The sequence below is a fragment of the Ursus americanus genome, chromosome 16 (genome assembly GCF_024610735.1).
Source record: "Ursus americanus isolate L20-20 chromosome 16, mUrsAme1.1.p, whole genome shotgun sequence".
Classification (NCBI taxonomy): Eukaryota; Metazoa; Chordata; class Mammalia; order Carnivora; family Ursidae; genus Ursus; species Ursus americanus.
The window spans coordinates 58,230,204-58,255,187 of record NC_142142.1 but is presented as its reverse complement, the minus strand read 5'-3'; the positions used below and the strand labels follow the sequence as shown (position 1 = coordinate 58,255,187).

Here is a 24,984-nt window from a genome sequence, read left to right as displayed (position 1 = left end):
ATTTAGTAGCTGAGAGAGAGACATAAATACAATTGTAAAATACTGAGAGAAACACTCTGATGGATGCGAGTCTGTGGTCCCACCCTGTAGCCCCCATAACAGTAATAATGGCAAGTGCTCAGTAGTGGCTGCGGATGTGCCGGGCAGTATTTTAAGTGCGTGGCGTCTGTGAACTCATTTTACTCTTGCAACAACCCTATAATGTTGATACTGATCATGCCGTTTTGCAAATAAGAGAACTGAGGAATAGAGGTTAAGTAACATCCTTCAGTCTCATAGCTAGTGGGTGACAATCAGGATTTGAAACTCAGCAGTCCCATTTCTGAGTCTACGCTTTACCACTGCACCTCTCAGTTTCCTGAATCTTGTCTCATAGGAAAGAGGCAGTGGATCCATGTCATAATGTTAGCTGTTTATCGTAGCAGGCCTGGCTTTAGGAGTTTTTTTTCCATTCCCTTAGTCAAAATTTAGGAGCTGGGAAAGACCTGATCATAAAGTGAATCTTGATCTTAGAAAGAGAAAATAATTTTTCTTTTCTTTTTTGATTTCTTGTTTAGAAATCATTTTTTTTTTTGTAGAAGTGATTATGTTGTATTTAGTGTCTAAGAGGAGAAGACAGTGATAACTCGCATTTGTTCTTTGTAGAGAATTGTCCTTTCATGTCTTTTTCCATGTCCATGTCTTTTTCAGCTTTAGTATTTATGTTTCTCAAAGTGTTTTCACTTAGCAAGTCAGGTTGTTACAACAGCTGTGAGATGGGCCTAGTTACTGTTACCCCATCTTTGTGGAAGCTGAGGCTGAGAGAGGTAAGCTAGACATAGGCAGATTTGGTACCTGAGCTAGTCCCTTGTTTCTGGTGTTGAGCTCTTTATTTTAATATTCTTTTTTTTTTTTTTAAGATTTTATTTATTTATTTGACAGAGATAGTGACAGCCAGCGAGAGAGGGAACACAAGCAGGGGGAGCGGGAGAGGAAGAAGCAGGCTCATAGCGGAGGAGCCTGATGTGGGGCTCGATCCCAGAACGCTGGGATCACGCCCTGAGCCGAAGGCAGACGCTTAACCGCTGTGCCACCCAGGCGCCCCTGAGCTCTTTATTTTATACCTTATTAACCACTTAATGAAAAATGGGGTATTTCCAGTGTTTTCTGACAGGTGTTCAGTATTTTTTGGCTTGCCTTTTGGATATCTAACCTGTCAAGATTGAGTTGTATCTCAGAGGAGTGTTTTCTTTAAAAAAAAAAAAAACTCCCAAAATAAATCTCCACTCTTGAGAAACTATTGCATAATACCAATAGATAACCGTTTTCATTTACTCATATTTAAGGTCTCTTGGTCTTGCTGTGGCACCACGGGTAAGATTTCTTCAGAAAATGCAGAAACAACACACCAAAGAATTGGTGGTGAGCCAAGATAATAAAGTAATTGAGCCAAGGGCTCCCTCCCTCACTAATGATGAAGTGGAAGAATTTAGAGCCTACTTCAATGAGAAAATGTCCATCCTTCAGAAAGGTGGGAAAAGACCAGAAGGGACAGAATACACACTTGCTAATGGGATTAGTGATGAAGAGGAAGAGGAGACGGAAGATGAAGAAGAAATGGGAGAGAAACTGGCAAAAGCAAAAGAGTCTCAGCCTCAATCTGTCCCTAGCACTGGGGAGTCCAAGGAAGCTCCTGGACAGTTCTTGGACAGAGATGAGGAGGAGGAGGACGGACAGGATGCTGATTTCTTTACGGTGAAGCGGCACAATGTATTTGGGTTGGACCTTCAAGATAACAAAGCACTACAGGTAAGTTTACCCCCAGTGGAGCGTCTTCTGTTATTTCCCACCATTTCTTACCCTGTGCTGCTTGTGGCCTTTGGGGAAATATGGGGGAAATAAAGACTAGGAGAAATTTGTAGGATGGCTTTCTTTGCAGTGAACTCTCCCCTCCTTCTCCATATTTAAAGATGGAATAGGTGCCTAAGAATTCTCATTGTTCATAGCTTTAGGAACTCTAAGAAGGCTGACAAATTTAATCTTCTCCTTTGTCATTCTTCTGAGGCATGTTTTAAAAGTAGCCAGAGTCATGGTTATAGTGTCAAGGAAGGCAGGTGATGGGGTTCTTTGGTTTATTGGTGTGAGGATCCTTCACTGTGATTCTTAACATACTACTTTCTGATTTAAATCGTTATAAATGTTCCTTACAACGATTTAATCTCCCTAGGCATGAATTTTACTCTTAATGAGACATTTGCTTTTGGGCACCAACCCAGTATCTTAAATAGAAAGCCAGCACTCTTTTTTAAAGGCCACTTATGAAGGTTTATTAAAAGTTTCATGTAGATCCTTTGTTTCTCTATAGCTACCTGCCAGGAGACATAAAAGGGATGATTCAGATAAAGCACCTGTTTTCTGGAGTACTTGTAGGTGTACAGTGAATGTGTTTCACCTCTCCTTCCCTAGGTCCCTTCCTGTTTTGTATGCCTTTGTTCTTAATCATTTCTTTAAAGGAAATTGAATAAAAAATGAAGCTGAGCTCTTTTTTTTATACAGTGTTTAATAAAATTCTAAGTAGTCTTAGAGTACTAAATTTTGAACTTTGAAACTTGGATATGTGTTTAAGTAACTAAATAAAAATCTTGGGAAGGTAGCAAACATTGTTATTTGGTGCTTAATATATTTAATCAGGCATTTTCTAAACATTATCTTATTTGGTTTTTGAATAACCCCCTGTGACGTAGGTACTTATCTCATTATACAGGTGGAGGGAAAAAGCAGCTAAGACACAGAGATAGTAAGATCGTGAGGCGTACAGCTTGTTACTGGCATAGTTGGAATTTGAGCCTAGGTATTCTGACTTGATTGACCAAGAACCAAGATACTGATCTCGTTTTTGAAGTGTGATTTATCACTTTTTCTTACAGAGTTGATACACTTTATGTGTTATCTGACAAATCTGTGGTTAACCTAGGGCCACAAAGATTTTCTCCTATGTTTTCCTCGAGAACTTTTACAGTTTTAGTACATAAATTTAAGGCTTGTGTTTATTTTTGCTGATATTTGTGTATGGTGTGAGGCAAGGGTTAAGGTTCTTCTTTTTTTTTTTTTTTTAGATGAATGTCCAGGTGAGCCAGTGCCTTTGTTAAGTAGTGCTTTCCCTATTCAGTAACCTTGACCTTGTTCACGGTTGACCATGTTGTAGGTCTCTTTGACTCACTTTTGTTTCTGTAGCCATCCTTTCACCAGTAACACCCATCTTTGTTAGCTTCATGGTAAATCTCGAATTTGGTGGTACAATTCTTCCAACCTGATATTTAAAAAAAATTGTTTTGGTTCTTTTTGGACCACTGCATTTCCATATAAGTTTTTGAATCAGTTGGTTAATTGGTACAAAAAAATATGATGGTATCTTCATTGAGATTGCGTTGAAATCTATAAATCTGTTTGAGGAGTATTGACATTTTGAGTCTTCTGATTCAGGAATATGGCATATCTTTCCATTTATTTAGGCCTTAAAATCTTTTAGCGTGGTTTTATAATTTTATGCATATCTTGCACATTTTTTGTTAGATTCATCTTTTACTATTTCATAGTTCTCAATGCTATTATAAATTGTACTTTTAAAATATAACTTTCTTTGTTGCCAGTATATAGAAATACTGTTTATTTTTGTATGCCAGTCATTCTAAACTGACCTGTTAGTTCAAGTGGCTTTATTTTTGGAGATCTTTCGGATTTTCTCTGTAGATGGTCATGGGGTTTGTGAAGAAAGATGGTTTCGTTTCTTTTTTCCAATCTGTGTCTTTTATTTCATTTTCTTAATTATACTGTATGTTGAATAAGTAGTGATGGGTGTGGCCATCATTGTTCTGTTTCTGATCTGTGAGAGGGAAAACATTCAGTCTTTTACATCTGATGTTAGCTATAGGTTTTTTTTTTATAAATGCCTTTATCAGGGTAGGAAAGTTCCATTCTATTAGCTGTGTTGGTGTGTTTATCAAAATGGACGGTGAGAATTTTGTCAGATACTTTTTTTTTTCAACTATTAAGGTGAACATATAGTTGTTCTGTTGATAGATTGATTTTTATTTTAGTGTTGAACCAACCTTAAATTCCTATAATAAACTTAGTTGTGATGTGTTTTATCTGTGGCAGGATTTTGTTTGCTAATATTTTGTTAAGGGTCTTTATTTCTGTGTTCATGAGGGATATTGGCTTAATTTCTTCTAATGAGTTTGGGACCATGACACATTTTAAAAGGTTTTGATACATTTTGCCAAACTATGCTACAGAAAGGTCACAGTCGTTGTCCCACTGGCCTTGTCTGTCGTTGCCCATTTACTTCCTCTAACACTGAATATTAACATGTTTTTGCTATTTTGAAAAAAAAAATCAATGAGAAATATGTTAAAACCATTTGAATTTATCTTTCTTTGATTCTGTTATTGAACATTATTCATTTATTTCACCTGTATAATTTCTGTGTATGTGTATTGCTTGTGTTTTTCCCTGTTTTTCCCTGCTAGATACTGGTGTTTTTTGTCAATCTCCAAATGTCCTTAAACATTTGTTACTGTCTCTGGCTTTTTAAACTTTTTTTATATCTCTTGTCACACAAAATTCTATGTTGGACTGCCTCCCTTATTGGATTCTGAATTCCTTGAAATTAATGTCTTACTGACCGGTATGTTTTCAGGGCCTGATAAGGTGTCTAGCTCCTGTTGAATTTCAAAAAATGTCTCATGAATGAATGAGTGAATTAATGAATTTCTTATTCTTTCACTTTGATAGTTTTATTCATGCTGTGAATTATATACATTTCATGCATGTGGGATTTATTTTTAGAAACCTATATTTTGAAACTGTAAGATTTTGAAAATATCTAAGATTTATCTGATTGACTAAAAATGACTCAAAAGATATTGTTTAATTTTCTATAAACATGAGCATAAATAACTTCCTTTATTTCATTCATTAAATTATATACCTGTGGAGGCCAAGCTTTGGAACTTAGATAATAGATGAAAGTATCTAATAGTGATGATGTAAAGTTCTGATTAAGAATACATTTGCATGGTATACTATAAAAAGTTCTGTCTTTAAAATACCTACATGATTTTTTTTAGATGTAATTAATTGGAAGTATATGACCTGTACGTCAAATGTGAGGAATAGTTTGGAACAGCATGAATTTTGAGATGCTGTTAAAGGAATGTTTTTCTCTTTCTTCCTGCACATTCCCTAGTACTGTACACAGCCAGAGTTGAAATTATTGGTTCTTCGGCTGAAATAGAAATACAAGGGCTTACTGCCTTTAACCTCCCACCCTCACCTAGTCTTGCCAGCTTTACTTATTAAGTGCCTTCGGGCTTTCAAAGTCAATATTTACTTGTGTTCACATTATCCTCAGCTTTTTGGTTCTTTTTTTTTTTTAATTTTTTTTAAAGATTTTATTTATTTGACAGAGATAGAGACAGCCAGCGAGAGAGGGAACACAAGCAGGGGGAGTGGGAGAGGAAGAAGCAGGCTCATAGTGGAGGAGCCTGATGTGGGGCTGGATCCCATAACGCCGGGATCACGCCCTGAGCCGAAGGCAGACGCTTAACCGCTGTGCCACCCAGGCGCCCCGCTGCTTTTTGGTTCTTTATCGTGTTTTTAAGACATTTGGTTTTGAGTGTGATTTTTGCATCTGCAGTCATAGTCAGCTTTCCATTTTAACCTTTGATCTTGCATTTTGTATTTTAGTATTGAGTTGTACTCAATGGATGCTATTTTCTTCCTTTATTACCAATTTTTAAGGATAGACCTGAGAAGGTAAAGAAAACCAAACCATACTCAAATGGAAATAATACTAGTATTTAAACATAAATGAATGTATTCCCCTTGGGAGACTAAGTTCTTATTCAGACACCACTGTCTTTGTTCAAATATTTTGTTGTTCCTGTTTCAGAATTGCCTTTGGGGACAACATACCAGACACACAAGAGAACTGGTCACGTTACTTATATCACAGGCTATTCTTTGTTGAGATTATCTTTTCTTTCCTTTCTTGCCCCCTTAGAAAGGGAGGAGATTTGTCGAATTCATTTAAAGTTTGGAGCCCGTGGAGACACATTGGATCGCAGATGACATGGGATTTGTTTAATAATCCTATCATTGTCATTGGTAAAATAATGTATTTGGTGTTTTATTGTATACCAAATTCTTACAAGTTCTCATTTTGTCCTCATGACAGGAAAGGCAGATGATGATATTTAAATTTCACGAAGCCTTTTAAATGACTTTTCCAAAGTCACAGTGGTGGAGTCAGTACCCAGAACCTGTCTCTGATGCCAAATCACATTCTCCTTTTACTTTGTCCTGTTTCCTACCGTAATTTGTCCTTAGTTTACTTGCTCTAAATGGGTGAGGCCAGTGTAATTGACAGCACTTTAAATAACTTTGTGCTGCCCATTGTGTGCAGACACATGGAATACAGAATTGATGTGTTTACCTCTTTAGACCTGGGCATGAGTGGAAAAGAGAGATGCCGAGTACGTGGTACAAGCGATGTCTTCTGGAAGACTGCCCTGTCATAGTCCTTTTCTTTTTGACAGGTTCAAGGCATTGGCAGAGAAACAGATTTCCTTAGTACTGGAGAGCGAATCATGAGTGACAGAGCAGGAAAGAGATGGTAGGAGAGAGCCCAGCAGGCGTCGTCACACACCAGGGCAGTAGAGGTTGGCTGACCTCCTGTCATAGGGAAGAAGCTTGTGTTTTAGTTAGTTTTATTGGCTGTTGGCTAGAAAGTTGACATCCAAGAAAACAGTGTTAGAGAAGAATATGAGTATGTAATTAATGTGATGAATTTAAAATGATTTTAAAACATTTTCTTAAATATAAGAATGAAATATCTAAGCATCTACTTTTATCTTTCTCATTTTATAATTGTTTAGAGATGAGACTGACAAGTGGATTCCATTTTAAACTCAGCACTTGTCGTTTTAAAGCCATCAGAAGAGTAAACCTAGGTCAGCGTTAAGATTTGAATGATACTCATAAATAATTCTTTGTTTATCTGTTTTTATCTAGAGTAGAATCTATATTTTGTTTATTTGGAGTCTTACATTTTTGCACAATAATTCTTGGTATTGCAAGAATTCCCTGGTGGTAATAGATTAGCTGCCATTACTATTATTTATTAGTGTTCTCTTATAAAAGTATTCTAACATTCTGAATCAAGATTCTGATATATGGGAGCTGGAGTTTTTCTGACTCTTTTCTCTGTGTCTTTTCTCTTTCCCTCTTCCTCCTCCTTCCTGCTTGTCTTTTTTTTCCTCCTTCCAGGAGCGAAATTACTGAGTGCCTACTGGATGCCAGGGATTGTGCTAGGGACTTAGTGAGTTTTAGAGGCTTATACTTGAGTTAACCAAAATTTCAGTAGAGAATTCCAGCTTTTTCTTCATTTATTTGTTCATGCAGCCAAATGGTTTAAAGCTGTAATATTGGCACATGGGAGAGAATATGGACTGGGGCAGCAATTTTACCTTTAAGAATGGATAGGTGTTAATGGGGGGTGGGTAAGCACTCTAAGCAGAGTACAGAGTGAGAAAAACCATGACAACAAGAAAGTATGTGTTTAGTATGGGGAGCTATTTTTGGTATGATGTTCAGTAGTTAGCCTTTCTGAGCCTTAGTGTCTGTGTTTGTAAAATGGGTCCAATAACAATGTCTACTTGGCAGAGTTATTGTGATTAGAAATAGAAAGCATCCAGCACAGTTGTATACATAGAAGGAGATAGTTAACATTAGTTATGATTTCCACTCAATAAAGTATCATAGGAACATGCAGATTAGGGGATGATACAGTTTTGCCAGTGCCATGGCCAGGCAGCGTCTGAGGTAGTTGCTGGGGAAAAATAAGGCCTTTGTCTGTATCAGGGCCAGTTTTAGAAAGAAAAAGTGATGCATTTCATTTACTCCAGGTGTTATATCAGAAAACAAATTTGCTTTTATGATTCTATGATTCTATGATTTTATCCACTATGCATAGTGGATAGAGTATTTCTCACTTCCTCAGACTTGCGCATTGATCTGGAGTGCTAAACCCTACGCTAATATCACGGGTCCAGGTGACATCACAGCCAAATATTTGTGGAGAGTTTATAATTTGATATGACGAGGCTATATTAGGCAAACACAGTGCCTTGTAGAAATGGATTGATTGCTTATAAATAGAACTAAAAGTGGTATTGACAGTGGATATTTATTTCATGTGGAATCATTAAATGAAATTATTAAGTTAATTTTCTGGGTGGGGAGTTCTCTGTCCAGTTACCTGGCAATAGTCTTGTGGATATTAATACTGTGCAGTATATTTCTAGAAGATACTATGTAGAAGATAATAGGTTATGGATTTTGCTTATATTTAAAGACTGTTGATTTAAAAATTGACATTAGAGGAAGTAATGCCCTTGTTTGGGGAATGATTGGGATATACTGATGAACTGTTGCAGGAGAGGGCTGGTTTAGCTGTTTTTTTTTTTTTTTTTTTTTTTTTTTTAAAGATTTTATTTATTTATTTGACAGAGACAGCCAGCGAGAGAGGGAACACAAGCAGCGGGAGTGGGAGAGGAAGAAGCAGGCTCATAGCAGAGGAGCCCGATGTGGGGTTCAATCCCAGAACGCTGGGATCACGCCCTGAGCCGAAGGCAGACGCCTAACGACTGCACCACCCAGGCGCCCCTAGCTGTTTTTTATCACCATAATTATTTGCTTTAAAATGGGAATGAGCTATGGTAGCTTATTTCCTGAAATTTCTTGCAGACAACTCAGTTTTTGTAAAAGAAGTATCAGGAAGTGATGAATATTCGTTTTCTGTAATCTGCCATGCACTTTGATTATTGTATATTATTTAGTAAACTCTTATCACAGTCTTGTGTAGTATTACCCCCATTTTGCAGGTTAAGAAAGACTCTGAAAGGTTCAGTTTCTTGCCTAATGTAGTGGCAGAACTGGGATTTGTACCTGGGCCCATCCGGTGTGGTCCTCTTTCTTGAAGCCTGCCTTTATTTCGTCGTCTCACTGACATCTGGATTCCAGTTTTCTATTTCACTATTTTTTTTCTTTTTGGCGTTTCATGATATACCTCCATGAGTGTCTTAATTTCTGTTTGTTCTGTACCAATGAGATTGCCATAACCTCGTTGTGCAAGGGTCTTATATAATGCTTAGTTGAATTAAACAGAAGGGAGAGCTCTTTAAAACCTAGGAGTCAAGATTACTGTACCCCCTTCAATTTTTGGTACCATGAAGTGGAGCAATGGTGGGATGACCTTAAATGTTGAGTAGTTTAAATAGAGGTGGTATATATGTTCTTCTGTCTTTCTGCAGGTGCTTTTTCTTTTTCTTTTTTCCATTCTTAATTTTTTAATTGTAATTCAAACTTCATTCCAATTCCAAAGGAATAGTTATTGTGTGATTTGAAAGTTAAATGTACATACTGAGTTGGTATATAAATATATATTTTCCTTCCTTCCCTATTTGAATTTTTTATGCATATGATTTCCTGAAGATGTAAATTGACAATGGAAAGGTAAAAGCTTTTGGCTTGATGTTTATTCTTTCACATGCTGAATCATTATTATACCAACAATATTTTGACTTTTTCTCCTTCATTTCCTACTTTTATACATCCTCAATATTTAAAACATCTGCTGGCTACTGAATTTTCTTTTTTTCTTCTTTTTAAAGTGGGCTCCACACCCACTGTGGAGCCCAACGTGGGGCTTGAACTCACAACCCTGAGATCAAGACCCGAGCTGTTATCAAGACTCAGATGCTCAATGGACTGAGCCACCCAGGTGCCCCTGGCTACTGAATTTTCTAGTGACTTAATTTTATAGCCTAACTTTTGGAAACTTTATTTTTAATCAGGATATGTTTATCTTCATTTTAAAATAAAGTGGAGGTAATGAAAGAAATGTGAAATAGGACAGGTTATTCTCGAGGGCCATGTAAATTGCCCTTGAGCTTGATTGTTAGGATAATCAGAAATAAGGAGCTTTTCAAAGTCATCAACAAGTGCTTGTTTGTATTTACAGCTCTAACGAATGTAACTGTAGAGAATTTAGCCTAATATGGCAGCTACTGTCATTATGAATAGGTGAGTTTCCAAAATGCTGTTTGTAAGACCCTTTGTTCTGAAGTCTTAGCCTATCTACCTACAGCTTTTTAACAGGAGGACTGTATTTGTGGAAGCAGTGGAATTTACTCCTCATGTTCTCTTCACCTCTCAAATTTGTCCGAACAGATTTCCGTTTTATTTTTTCTGTTCAATATATGTTTTTGGAACAGCTTCAAAGATATATGCCGAATCTGAGTCCAAGGCAGCAGCTGAAACAGTGCCATTTACTGGTGACAGGCAGAGTTAAATCACGTTTGCTTTGATGTGAAGCTTTGCCATGAAAGTTTGCATTTCAGGTGAAATGGAGGCTTATTAAATGAAGGCTTCATGGTTTGTTCGTTTGTTTTTAAGAAAAATTAACTCACTCACCAAATGCTTATAAACACCTGCTAAGTACCAGGTATTGAGAACATTAACAACATTCCCTGACCTCATGGAGTTTAAGTTCTAGTGGGGGAAGATGGACAAAAAAATAGGTGCATATGTTGTGGAAAAAGTGAAACAGGGTAAGAGGGAGGCAGGGTTCATGGGGGGAGGGTTGCAATTTCAGATAGAATGGTCAGAGGTCCCTGCCTGGAAGCGTGTAAGGCACTCTTCTGCCATTGGTGGCTTAAGATCTTTATTGGTTTTTAAGCACTGGAAATGTTGCTATATTCCCTTCATCCATATGTAATTTGAAACAAAAAGTATACTAAATTTTGAAACAGTAAAAGTCCTGAAGTTCTGATTTTTTCCATGATGACTACTTTATTGCTTTTGTTGAAATATATTATTTCTCAAACAGTTTAAGGTACTCTGTCTTGGCTGGTGCCCTGAGCGTGTGTGTGATTTGCTGGTTGGTTGATGGAGCCTGGGAGCTAGACTGGGTAAAGGGACTGTAAAGACTCATACCCTTCTGGGAGCCCTGTTGGCAAGTTAATTGGCCAGAGCAGTGGCATTTCAGTAAAGGTCAGTGGCAACAGGGATGCCTGTACATTAAGAAAGGCCAATTTTTTTCAATAACGTTAAAGCCTAAGTATCGACTGTATACAGTTGACATTAGAAACAAAACAAAACCGAAAGAGCCATAGTAGGATACAGTGTTGTGGGATATTTGTGTGCGTAATGAATGATGCTTAATGAATGGAACATAGGACTTATCATTTAGAAAATGGTGCAGTTTCTCTTTAAGCTTTCCCTGTCTTTTGGGTTTTTGATGGGTGGGATTTGGCTCTCTGAGGGACACCACCACACCTGGGGTATGAGGGTTCTTTGACCCCTTTTGGTTCCGGGTTCCCTTTTTAAATTGGGTGCTCACCCCTTCAAAAAAGGAAGGAAGGGAGGTTAAGAGGAAGAACTGATAAATTGGTCTTTGACAGATGCATTGACTGTGAAAGAAATGTGTAGTCAGGTGACTTTTCTTGAGAGCAGGTTCCATTTCTTGCTTGTTGCTGCATGGTCTGCAGCATCTTTGACATGGTAGACACCACTTATTTGTAGTTTGGGGTCATTTTCTTTCAGAGAATCTCTCCTGTGGCATTCATCAACAACACTTTCATCCCTAGTATCAAAATAAGGCAATAATGTAACTTCCTAAACAAGTCATGATTGGAAACATCTACAATGAAGTTTTAATAAACTGAATTTTAAATTTTTTATTTTTCAAGTCAGGAGTGTTTCGCTATAGGACAAAAAGTTTATCTCTATTAAACAGGTAGCAGATCATCAATCTCTGGACATTTCCACCTCCAGAAGGCTGTTGCTATTTTTGGTTTGTTTTCTTTTCTTTTCTTTTTTTAGCTTGCCTTGTGGTGGTTAGATTAAAGGTGACAGACGGTCCTGATATAGTGTTGGACAGAAAATCTGCTGGTTTTTGTTTGGCATTATAAATGATTGAAAACTGAGTGATATTTTGTTACAGTTCTAATAAAGCCAACACAGTAGTGATTCTTACAGTGCATTAATTTTAAGCTCCAGAAACAAGGGCCTTAGTAAATGTCCCTGGAATATATGAAGAAAATCCTAACCATTAGACATGCATGAAATAGAAATCATGTATTGCAACTTTTCTGAGAGCACATAAAGGATGCAGCTCATATTTTCACTGATAATCTCTCTTGATGGAATTTTCCTTACCGTTGATCTGCTTTCTCCCCATCCCTCATATTGGTGGAATAAATGAATCATTTAATTTCTCAGTAGCAATCACTATAGAGCCTGCCTCCAAATAGTAATTCCTAAGTTTGTTTTCTAAATTAAAAAGGCATATTTCCTGTTACATCTTCTGGGTAATCATGATTAGAATAATTCTGCCACCTGCACGAATTTTCATATCTGCTGGTTTTTGTTATGGAAAGCAACAGAGCAGAGGAATGCTTTCTTCCTTGCTGTGATTCCTAATTTTGGAAGGTACACTAATTTCAGAATATTTGATAGAGGAAATGGTTGCATATTCCAAACGCACTTAGTAAGAACTTGCTAAATAACCTGTTTTCTCCTATGGTTTGGTTCAGCCTTGTTTTGTTTTCTTTGTATCTCTTGATCTATCTAGACTGTTTTTCCGAGCTGCTGACATTTCCAAAAAGTAGAACTTTACAAATCAAAGACTGGGTAAAATTCTCTTAGGCTCTCTACTCCCCACCCACATCTTCTGTGACTGATTTTTTTTTTTTTAAAGGAATCTGAAAAGCTGGTTTTTAGTGACTCTTATTTTCTCCTTACTATATTCTATTAAAGGTTGTTACTTGACTCAATTTCAAGCTCATTTAGTAATATGTGTTCTAATAGCTATTGGTTCATTTTATGTAATAACTTGAACAAAGTATTGGTTTTTTTTATGAGTGTTTTTAGAAATAATACTCTATTTCTAACTTTCCCTCTTCCAAGAAGAAGAGGCAGAAGGTATTTAATTGCCAAAAAATATGCTATCAGACAGGCTTCAGGACACTATTTGCTTTCCAGCCTGACTACTAATACCAGTTTAGCTAACCAGATTTATATAATGGTTTTATATTTATAGGATTAGATATGGGGTACTGGGTTAATTCTCTTCTCTTCCTTTCCTCACCTCCCATTGACTAACTCTCATATGTGGCGGAAATTACTGATTCGTTTGGCTTTTCTTATTTACTGAAGAGAGAAAAACAAGTTATTTCTAGGTTTCAAGAACTGTGGAGAGTCTGAAATGCCACTCTACTTGCAGATTAACAAGTAAGCCTGCCACATTTTGATTTATGTTGCCAGACAACTCAGGCCATAGCCAGCTGCCGGAAGGAGCTTCAAAGTTTGCGCTGGTTTTCTGGTTCCTGAATTCCACAGGGACCGTGTGCACGTGCAGCCAGCTTGGTATCATCTGCAGAATAGGTTTGTGTGAGAGCTAAGGAGCTTCTCTTGGAAAGGGCCGCTAGCCAGCCTGTCCAGCCTTCACCCAGAGAGGAAACATTACCTTTATTAACCTGACCCGGAGCGAATCTGTTTGCTGCCCCCAAGCGAGATATTGTCTTTATCTTCCAAGGCTGTGCGCTCTATTGACATTCTTGAAAAGATGATCAGGAGGAGTAATGGAAAGAAGATGAGCAGACAGATGTCCATTGATAGATGAACGAATAAAGAAGATGTGATACACACACACACTATGGAATATACTCAGCCATCAAAAAGAATGAAATCTTGCCATTTGCAACAATGTGGATCGAATTAGAGGGTATTATGCTAAGTGAATTAAGTCAGTCATACAAATACCATATGTTTTACTTATGTGGAATTTAAGAAACAAAACAGATGAACATAGTGAAAGGGAAAGAAAAATAAAATAAGAGGAAAACAGAAAGGGAGACAAACCATAAGAGACTCTTAACTCTAGGGAACAAACTAGGGGTTGCTGGAGGGGAGGTGGATGGGGGGATGGCGTAACTGGGGGAGGGGCATGAAGGAGGCACGTGATATGATGAGCACTGGGTGTTGTATGCAACTGATGAATCACTAAATTCTACCTCTGATAATACAGTGTGTGTTGACTAAATTGAATTTAAATTAAAAAAAAAAAAAAAAGATGGGCAGATACACCAGGACCCATGGATGATTGTCCCTGAAGCTACGTAGCCACAGAAGTACTCCTTAATCTGTCTTTTCGTTGCGGTCTGCTTCTCCCAAGTGAGAATATAGAACAACTACTTCTGTTGAAATGACGAACATGAATTCCAGAGATACACAGGTTCTTCCGTGTTTGGGAAGGCCCTAAACTTGTGAGGAGTTATGTTTGCTGGGACTGAGTAGGTGCTGCAGAGTGTGCTTCCTCAGCACCCCACGCTTACCACTGTCATAGCACAGAACACGCCACACTAGCCTAGTGTTTGTTTTCCCACCATACTCTAAACCTTTAGGAAGGTAGGGAATGTGTGTCATTCATTTTTGTGTCTTTGTATCCATCAGGATTGCCTGTCACTATAGTAGGTTCTCAGTAGCTGTTTGTTGAATGAAATGTGTGAATGATTAGTAAGTGAGTAGAACCTTTTAAGTTCAAATATAGTTGACCTTTTATCTGTTTATTCAGATTCCTTATCCCAACTTGAGACTGTACCATTTGATAGAAAAATGTACCTGGAACATAAGTGGCCAGAAAGTGGTTGCTGGCTGTTTGGGTTAATTTTAGATAGGACCCTAGTACTGGAATTCAGAAGCTGGGTTAGATAACAGTAAATATCTAGTGTGAAATCTTTCCTAAACCTCTGTTAATCCATCCATCACCCTGTCCTCTTCATACTGGTTGTTTTGATCTCTGGACCTGTTTCCTTGACGCAGCCCTCTGTCTTCTCTCGGGGAAAAACAGTAAGTGAAATATTGGCTGCCCACCTTCTTCTAAAGATGGTGGAGGAAGTTCTTTAGAAAAACGGACTTCTTAAGTTGTCATAATTCTAATTATTTTTAAATACTGCATAGATTACTTTAAATTTTTGCTTAGTATCAAACTTTTATGAAATTGAATTGGATCTAAATGTACTAGATCTCATTCCATTCTCATACAAATTGCCACAGAAAGTATTAGTGGCATATGTTAGTGTAAAAGCTCTCTTCTGTAGGAGGAATGGCCCTGTGATGTCAGAGAGTAATTAGTCTCACAAACTTTGAAACAGAGTGCTGTTTGCTTTTGTTTAAAAGGTCAGTGTTTCAGCCTCTATCCTTACACACAGAGCAGGTCCACACCTTCTTCTCACTCTTTTCATTGAAAACATCATTAAATACTCATTAGCTTTTTAAAATATCATAGTTATTTTTAAAATTTCTTTTTCCTAAAAATTTAATGAAATATTTTGTAAAGAAAAAAAAAAAAAAGAAAAACTAACTTCTTACATTGAACCACCCGTAATTTTATTTTACATTGAGTTCACTTGTAGAGATCAGTTTGATCCTAATGTTCTCCCATGAAGGGTTTGTTTCATGTCTAAATGTGTAGGTGGTTCTGTGTAGAGTTAAGACAAAAAGCGTGTGTATAAGTCACTGTTGTCAGAAGACTTTATGAGACCCTTCCCTAGAGCTGTGTCCTTCTTCAGCTGCAGGTTTAACCTCGGCAGAGGCAAATGGAAGCAGTCTTCCTGTTTCTCGGCTCCTGTTTCTCCTCACCCAGTGCCGCTCAGGTCCTTTTGTCCCCACATTTAAGAAGCTTGCAGGAGAATCTAAAAACTGCTAAGTAGTAGTTCTGCTATCTCTTGAGACATGTGGATAAGCATGATAATCAAAATTATCTAATTATTTTAAACCAGAAACGAAAGAATTGTTTTGGCAGGTCTGTGTGTTCACATTTGTGTTGGGATTATGTGTTCTTGCCAAGAGTGCATTTAGCAGTATAAAGAAAAATGACGCATAAGCTTTTTCAACTTTGGACCTACAGTTCATTGGTACTTAATTATATTGTCATTTATGTCATTAATTTGAATGGCTTTAGGTAGTTGTCTAGGAATTCCTCAGTTCAGAAGTTGAGGGCAAGAGTACTTTCATTGCAGTTGGGAAGCTTATTTCCGGGCGCATCCATTTACTAAGCTGTGCACATTGTGTGAAATGTAAAGCCTTAGCAGATGACAAGAAATGATTATTTGATAAGGCTATTTATGCCTCTGGTTTTCTCAGTCTGAAAGATTCTGCTGGTCCACTTAGGGGCAGTGATTGTGGTCATTCAGTTTCAGAATAATAGAAGAGCTTCAGGAAATGATGAGTAGGGAAGCAAGCAAAGGATAATTTCTATTTGTATGTTTTTGTATTATCCAAGTTTACTACTGTGACCACTTATACAGTTTAAATACAAATCTGATCATAGTGTCAAGTAAAGAAAACTTGATGTAGATTCATCTTAAAATGTGACTTCTAAAAGTGAGAGTCCTCCTTTAAAAATTTCTTTAAATATTTATTATTGAAGTATAATTGGCATATAGGGTTACATTAGTTTTAGGTGTACAATATATTGATTTGACATTTCTATACATTACTCTAATAAATGTGTTGTCTATCACCTTACAATGTTATTACAATATTATTGACTATATTTCCTATGCTGTACTTCTACTCTCTGTGCCTTACTTATTTTATAACTGGAATTTTGTACCTCTTAATCCCCTCATCTATTGCAACCCCCCCCCCCCCACTCCCCTCTAGCTACCATCAGTTTGTTCTCTGTATTTGTGTTTGTTCTTCCGTTTTATAGATCCCACATATAAGGGAAATCATTTGGTATTTGTTTTTCTCTGACTTACTTCATTTAGCAAATACCCTCTAGGTCTGTTCATGTTGTTGCAGATGGCAATACCTCATTCTTTTGTTATGGCTGAGTAGTAGTCCACTATGTGTGTATGTATGTGTGCATATATCTTTTTTTTTTTTTTTTTTTTAGATTTTATTTATTTATGTGACAGAGAGACAGCCAGTGAGAGAGGGAACACAGCAGGGGGAGTGGGAGAGGAAGAAGCAGGCTCATAGCGGAGGAGCCCGATGTGGGACTCGATCCCGGCACGCCGGGATCACGCCCTGAGCCGAAGGCAGACGCTTTAACGACTGCGCCACCCAGGCGCCCTGCATATATCTTCTTTATCTATCTATGGGCACTTGGGTTGCTTCCATATCTTGGCTATTGGAAATCATGCTGCAGTATACACGGGGGGTGCATATATCTTTTTGAATTAGCGCTTTCGTTTTTGTTGAAGATGTTGAGCATCTTTTCATGTGGCTGTTGGCCATCCATTTATCTTGGTTAGAAAAATTTCTATTCGTTGGATTGTTTTTTTGGTGTTGAGTTGTATAAGTTCTCTTATTTTGGGTATTACCCTTATATTTTGGGTATATACCCTTATTAGGTATATCATTTACAAATATTCTCTTTCATTCAGTAGGTTGTCTTTTTGTTTTGTTGATTGTTTCCTTTGTGGCGCAAAAAATTTTTATTTCCATGTAATTTCAGTAGTTTATTTTTTCTTTAGTTTCCCTTACCTGAGGAGACAGATCCATAAATATGTTGCTAAGGCTGATGTCTAAGGGATGACTGCCTATGTTTTCTTCTAGTTTTATGGTATCACGTCTCATATTTAGGTCTTAAATTCATTTTGAGTTTATTTTTGTGTATGGGGTAAGAAAGTGGTCTAGGTTCCTTCTTTTCCATGTAGTTGTCCAGTTTTCCCAATACCGTTATTGAAGAGATCTTTTCTTTGTTGTACATTTTAGTCTCCTTTGTAGTAGATCCATTGACCATATAGGTGTGGGTTTATTTCTGGGCTCTCTCTCTATCTTGTTTCATTGATCTATGTGTTTGTTTTTATGCCAGTACCATCATGTTTTGGTTACTATAGCTTTGCAGTGTATTTTGAAATCTGGGGTTATGATCCCACTAGCTTTGTTTTTCTTCCTCACAATGGTGTTGGTTATTTGAAGTCTTCTGTTGCTCCCAACAAATTTTAGGATTATTTGTCCTAGTTCTGTGAAAAATGATACTGGTATTTTTATAGGATTGCATGGATTCCATAGATTGCTTTGTGTTGTATGGACATTTCAGCACTATTCTTCCCATCCATGAGCATGGTATATCTTCCTATTTGTGTCATCTTCAGTTTCTTTCATCAGAAACAGAAGTCTTCTAGGTTTCAAAATGTAGGTCTTTCGCCTCCTTGGTTAAATTTATTCCTAGATATTTTATTCTTTTTAGTACAGTTTTAAATGGGATTATTTGGAAGTCCTCCTTTTTACAATTCTCTGAATATCTTAATTATTAAACGTTACGATTAGCGTTGTGATTGTAATTGTGATTCTTAATCAGCAAGAAGACAGTAAAATATTCAGGTATGGAACTCTTCTAGACCTTGAAGTCCTGATACAGGGTTAAATATGTTGAAAATTAGTGCATCATGTTACTCCTTTCTCAGTGGAAGACTTTCAGCCCACTTCTCCACTCCCCCCACTCCCCTCACTCCCCTCTCTTTATTGATAACAGTTTTACTGAGATAAAAATCACATGAGTATCTTACAGTTTGTTCATTCGAAGTGTACAATTCAGTAGTTTTCATTTTGTTTGTGGGGTTGTCCAACCATTTTCACAATTGTAGAATGTTTCATCACCTCCAGAAGGAAATACCACACCATTTAGCTGTTACTCCTCAAACCCCCATTTTCTTTTGGCCATAAACAATGAGTAATCTATTTTCTATCTCTACAGGTTTGCTAATTTTGAATATTTTATATAAATGGTATCATTTGTGGTCTTTTGTGACTGACTGACTTCACTTAGCATAATGTTTTTTAAGCTTCAACCATGTTGTTATATGTATCAGTACTTTATTTCTTTTTATGGTTGAATAATATTCCATTGATATGCCACTTTTTGTTTATCCATTCACCAGTTAATGGATGTTTGAATTGTTTCCATCTTTGGGCGATTATGAATGATGCTGCTATGAACATTCATATGCAGACTTTTTGTGCATATAAGCATTCGTTTTTTTGGGGTATGTAACAGCTGCTAGCTGTGTTTAACTTAATGAGGACCTGCCAGACTATTTTACAGAGTAGACGTACTGCTTTGCATTTCCACCAGCAGTGTTGAGGGGTTCCATTCTTCCACACCTTCACCAGCACTTGTCATGATCTGTACTTTTTTTATAAAGATTTATTTATTTATTTTAGAGAGAGATCCTGTGTGTGCAAGTGGTGGGAGGGGGAGAGGGAGAGAATCTTCAAGCAGACTCCCTTCTCCGAGCACAGCCTGACATGGGGCTTGATTCCATGACCCGTGAGATCATAACCTGAGCTGAAACCAAGAGTTGGATACTTAACTGACTGAGCCACCCAGGTGCCCCATGTATTTTTGATTCTAGTTATACTACAGGGTGTGAAGTGGTGCATAATTGGGGATTTGATTTGCATTTTCCTGATGACCAATGGCATGCTTATACTTGTGCTGTTTGTAGTTTCTTTAGGTAGAGAGAACATAAACATTAAGTGATGATAACAATGCCTGTTGGTTTATGTGTGTTACAGAAATGTTTTGGAGGGAGGCAGTGCAAGGACCTGTGAGGACAGGACTTGAATTGAGGACTTGAAGAAAGGAATTTATCCAAGAATTGTGGTCATAGGGACCTTTTACTTTTTAACAAGGGGATAGCATAACAAAAGCTTGCAGATGAAAATGTACGTGTCCCGTTGTGAAGATGTATATGAGGGAGTCAAAGCTAAATTTGAACAGGTGGGTTTGCTAGATTAAGAGGCTCAATATATGAACTTGAGCCTGGATAGTGTATACAGAGGATACTTAAAATGTGTATGTTTAGTATGATTATATATAAAATTATTTTCCGTAGATCAGTCTGATCAAAGTATAAATCAGGGATAGCAGATAGGTTTCCTGTTATGTGCTAACTGATCAGTTGGTGGTGGTGACCTTTATCTCTGTATTGAAATGGATATATTCATTTTGGCTCAGTGGGCCAATCACTCAGTGTGGTGATTCAATAGGAAGGCCCACTTTTAGTACAGTATGGAAGAGTTTTGATATAATCACTACTTACTTCCCATTTCTGGAGGGTAGACTGAGGTGATAGATGTGAATATAAGCAACATGAAGAGAAGAGTAAAAGGCGTAATATTTTCATGCTGTGGATTGTGTGGGCAGAATGTTTGTGACTTCTCCCTTGACATTCCTTTTGATTGCTGGAGAACCAACTTACTTACTTACCTCTGTACTTGTTATTGCTCTGGCTAAGTCCCCCTTTCCTTCGTGTCTGCTATCATCGGCTCCCTATTCTTTGCTTTGGACTGAGCCCCCTAACGGATTTGCTTTCTCAAATCCATCCTCCAACATAGGCATCAGAATTATCTTAATTAAATGCACATCTAATCAGGACTATTACTGATCTTCCTCTTGCTGAATATATTATGTTATTATTCATGGAGTAACAGTTATTGATTCATAGAATTTGCTTTACCAAACTTTTCATGGATTCTGGCTTTTCTGAGATTTTTGGGTATACTAGGTTTATTATTAGGGTTCAGGCAGAAACATGCACACACACAAACTGTGAAAAAACTTAGTCTGCATATAGGCTTCTGTGGTACAGGTATAGTAAGTGACTAATGGATTGACCCTCCTGCAGCTAAGAATTACAAGTTTTGGATAAAATATGAAACTTAAGGACTTGAGAGAACAAAAATACGCAGATTTTAGGGAGGAGTCAAAATTAGCAAGAAAGGACTGGCACAGGTTAGAATCTCTGTTGTGGTAATTTTGCCATAAGGATGGACCACAGTTACAGAGTAGGAAGAAACTCACATAGAAAGTATGCAGTGTTTCTGGTCTGGGGACAAGGGGATAGGGCTAGGGCAGTTGTGGCCTTCAGGATGAGAGGAGACTGCTGGAAGACATAGTCTGGGAAGGAGAGCTCCACATCATTTCAGGGGACTTAACTCTTCTTTGTCAGCAAGTGGTAGAGCAACTACATTAAATAGGCATATGAAGACACTGAGGATCCGTCTGGACAGCACCATCAGTCACTTCAGTCTAATCAATATTTTATTTTATTTTATTTTATTTTATTTTATTTTATTTATTTTTAAAAGTATTTTATTTAGTTATTTGAGAGAGAGAGAGAGATAGAGAGCATGCACACACACAAGAGCTTGAGCAGGGGGAAGGGCAAAGGGAGAGGGAGATCATCTCTAGGAGACTCCGTGCTGAGTGCAGAGCCTGATGTGGGGCTTGATTCCAGGACCCGGAGATTATGACTTGAGCTGAAACCAAGATTGGCTGCTTAACTGACTGAGTCACCCAGGCACCCCCTAATTGATATTTTAGAACAGTACATCTGATAAGTGTGAAATTTTCATTCTTTTCCAGTTCACATGCTGTATTCATAAAGTATCATATACTAAGTCATAAAATAAGCCTCAGTATATTTAAAAGGGTTGAATTCATACATAGTATATACTTTGATTACGACTGAGTTAAAATAGAAATCACTTACACATCTAGGAAGACCCCAAGTACTAGGAAAACTAAATCTGATTAGGGTTTGAAGATGTGAGTGTCCTTGCTTGGTACCTATTTTTGGCTTTTCAGCTCTAATATTGTCATGGATATTCATTTTTAATATTGAGGTAAGAATACAGAGGAATACAGAATGGGTGGCATATGAACTATTGAACTCTACATCTGGATTTCCCCCGCAGCTTTATTGAGATACAATCATGTAGATGTTATTAGAATCCAGGGTAGTGATAACGTGGGACTCTGTTATTGTACATAATATATATATAGTGTACTATATATATCTTGTACTATATATAGTGTACTATATATACTATATATATATAGTACACTATATATAGTGTACTATATCTATACATATAGTGTACTATATATATATACACACACACATATAGTGTACTATATATACACATATACACATATAGTGTACTATATATATATATACATATATATATATATATACACACACAATTTTTAGAGAGGGAGGGCGAGAGATTGGTTACAGGTACATATATCTTTTTTTTTAGAAAGAGAAAGAGGGTGAGTGTGAGCCAGGCGTGGGGGAGGACAGAGGGTGAAGGAGAGAGAATCCCAAGCAGGCTTCACACTTACTGTGGAGCCTACTGCGGGGCTCAATCTCATGACCCTGAGATCATGACCTGAGCTGAAATCAAGAGTTTTATCCAACTCTTGAGCCAGGCAGGTGCCCCAGGGTACTTTAATTCTTCCAAATTGGCATGTACACTATTATTCATGAGCATCTTTGTTCAAGGAACATATTTATTTCACTATTCAAGTTTGTTAGCTTACTGACAGGTTGCATGTTTTATCAAGTTCAAATTGAAGGGTCTCTTGATGCTTAAAGGTCAAAGGACTGATTTCTCTTTTGTTATGCTTGAAAGAGAGAAACCAATAATCTTATTAAATGCTTCCTTTAAATGCTTGGCTTCCTATCTCCAAGCTTCATGGAGGTGTCACTGCTATGATTTTTTTTTTCTGTAAGTGTCAGTATATAGAGAGTGTGTAAGATATCATAAAGTAAACTGTGACTGAATCACATTGAATGTGTTGAATTTTGTTAATAAAATCGAGTTATCATGAAAGAAACCACATCAAAACTGCTTAATGATCATTTAAAGAGTGAAGAATTTCAAGCAGGTGTTATTTTGATTAAAGTAGAATTATTCTTACCTGCAAATGGATTATTAAAATAGTCACTTGCACTTTTTGTTAACAAAGGTTTTTGTTTTGTTGGTAAGAAAATTAGGTTAAACAAGTATTTAAGAACTGTATTTTAATGAAATTCTACATTGAACTTACTGGTTGGAAATATGGGCAATTCTGTAAGTACTCTGTAAAAGTAATTTTTATCTTGAGCTTGTAATTTCTTTTTTTGAAGAAGAAACAATCATGATTATTATAGTCAGAACTAAAATAAAATTGCAGAATCTGTATGAAGTACAGCTGTTACTTTGAATGTTCTAATTGATGGAAATGAGAAGCCATATTAAGATTCTGATATGAAAGATCCTACTTGAGAAATTGACTGTCATTGTTTTTTTCTTTGGGAAACAATCAGAAAAGCTAACCTCCAAGAAATCTTTGTTTTAGTGTGTTCAGCAGTGCATGTTGTTGTATAACACCGTTACCAGCTTGGCTTGTCCTTCATCTAGTACTGACTAAGTAGATATACTTTGGACTGAAAGTCAGTTACAGGGTTGATTTAACCTTTAAGGTTCACTTGGCAAATATGATAGTAGAGAATGGGAGACCTGAATTATAAATATTCTACTCGGAAGTTATAAGATATTGAACTCAGACAGCTGTGCTGTAAATCCATTTCCCTGTTGTGTAGGGTTCCTCATATCCTCTGTCCCTGTTACCCTCTTCCTCTTCTGCCTGTAGACCCCTACTCAGAGTAATGTTTCAAATGTATAAAATAAAGTACATAGAATTACTTGTACAAAGTTCATGGACATCCCCATCTCCCTGACTTTTATCATGTATCAACCGCAGATGAATAGGTTTTGTTATGGGAGGAATTGAGTTAGACACCTCTAATTCTTCAAGTCTTTGAATCTAAACTTGTGGAGAGTCTCCTTTGATGAAATATCTTAAACTAATGCAAAAATCCCTTACATTATAATTTATTGTGAATCTTTAGATATCCTATAACCTACCCTTCTCCAGTGCCCTTAAATATTTTATGTTACAATACATGGCCTGTTTACTTATTTATTTATAAACGTTAAAACATTTATAATAGGCAGTGAATATATTAAACTCTTTTTTCCAGCATCCATTTGAGCAAAACATAATGCTAGGAATATAAGGCAAAACAAAAGGTCCTTTCTGTCATAAGACTTCAAAATGTATTTGGGAATATCTCTACATCCTAAAACAACAAAGAGATTAAGAAATCAGTGAAAACACACATTTTCAAGCCAGGATGTGCATCAGGAATATTTTACTCCAAAGCTAAATGGAGTTATTTTCATTCCATGAAGACTTAATTATGTGGTCAAGTTTCTAATCAGTGTTGTAGATTTCAAGTTTAAGAGCTGTCTCATCATGGGATGAATATAGGTGCGGAAGACTTCCCAAAAATAGAATTATATAGATTCTGAAGAATGTGGCAGATGGTCAGAACGAGACACTAACATCATGACTTTGTTTTGAGGATAGTCAAAGTAACTCAGCTATAGTGAGTAGTGTTTTTTTCAGCTTTATTGAGGTATAATTGACAAATGAAATTGTAAGATATCTAAGGTGTACAGTATGCTGATTTGATGCATGTATATATTGTAGAAGAATTTCTCCCATTGAGAAATTCACTTTTATCATCTCATATTTATTTATTTATTTATTTATTTATTTATTTATTTATTTAGGTGTGTGTGAGAACATTTAAGTTCTGCAGTCTTAGTCAATTTCAGTTGTACAGTACATCACCCATAGTCAGCTAGTTACAATGCTATATACATTAGCTCCTCAGCTATTATTCCTCTTTTAACTTGTACTCTTTTATCAACCTTTCCCTGTTTATCCCACCCCCAGCCCCTTGCAACTATTTATCTTCTCTCTTGCAGTGACTAGTTTTTATGTGGAAGTGTTAGAAATACATTTGTGCGGGGTGTTCAAGTTTAATCTGAGATTAAATGCTTCTTGCTCTTGATATGCGTACTCAACACAAGAGAGAGAGAACAAGCAGAGTTGTCATAATACTGCCTCCAGCAGGTCAGTGTTTTGGGTATCTGCCACCTATTTCTGCTGTTTTCTTCACTTTCTCTCCTGTGGGATGAATTGGGTAGAGGTGGCCCACCAAGTAATTTATGTAGAGCCTGATG

General features: G+C 36.9%; 1 protein-coding gene across 1 annotated transcript in view; it reads left to right on the top strand.

The window, feature by feature from the left end:
* Positions 1 to 24,984, top strand: part of DDX10 (DEAD-box helicase 10) — a 255,608-nt gene that overhangs the window by 45,166 nt on the left and 185,458 nt on the right. The window contains exon 13 of the mRNA XM_045797727.2: positions 1,326 to 1,788. Within this exon, the coding sequence (XP_045653683.2) occupies positions 1,326 to 1,788 (463 nt within the window). The remainder of the gene's footprint in view (positions 1 to 1,325; positions 1,789 to 24,984) is intronic.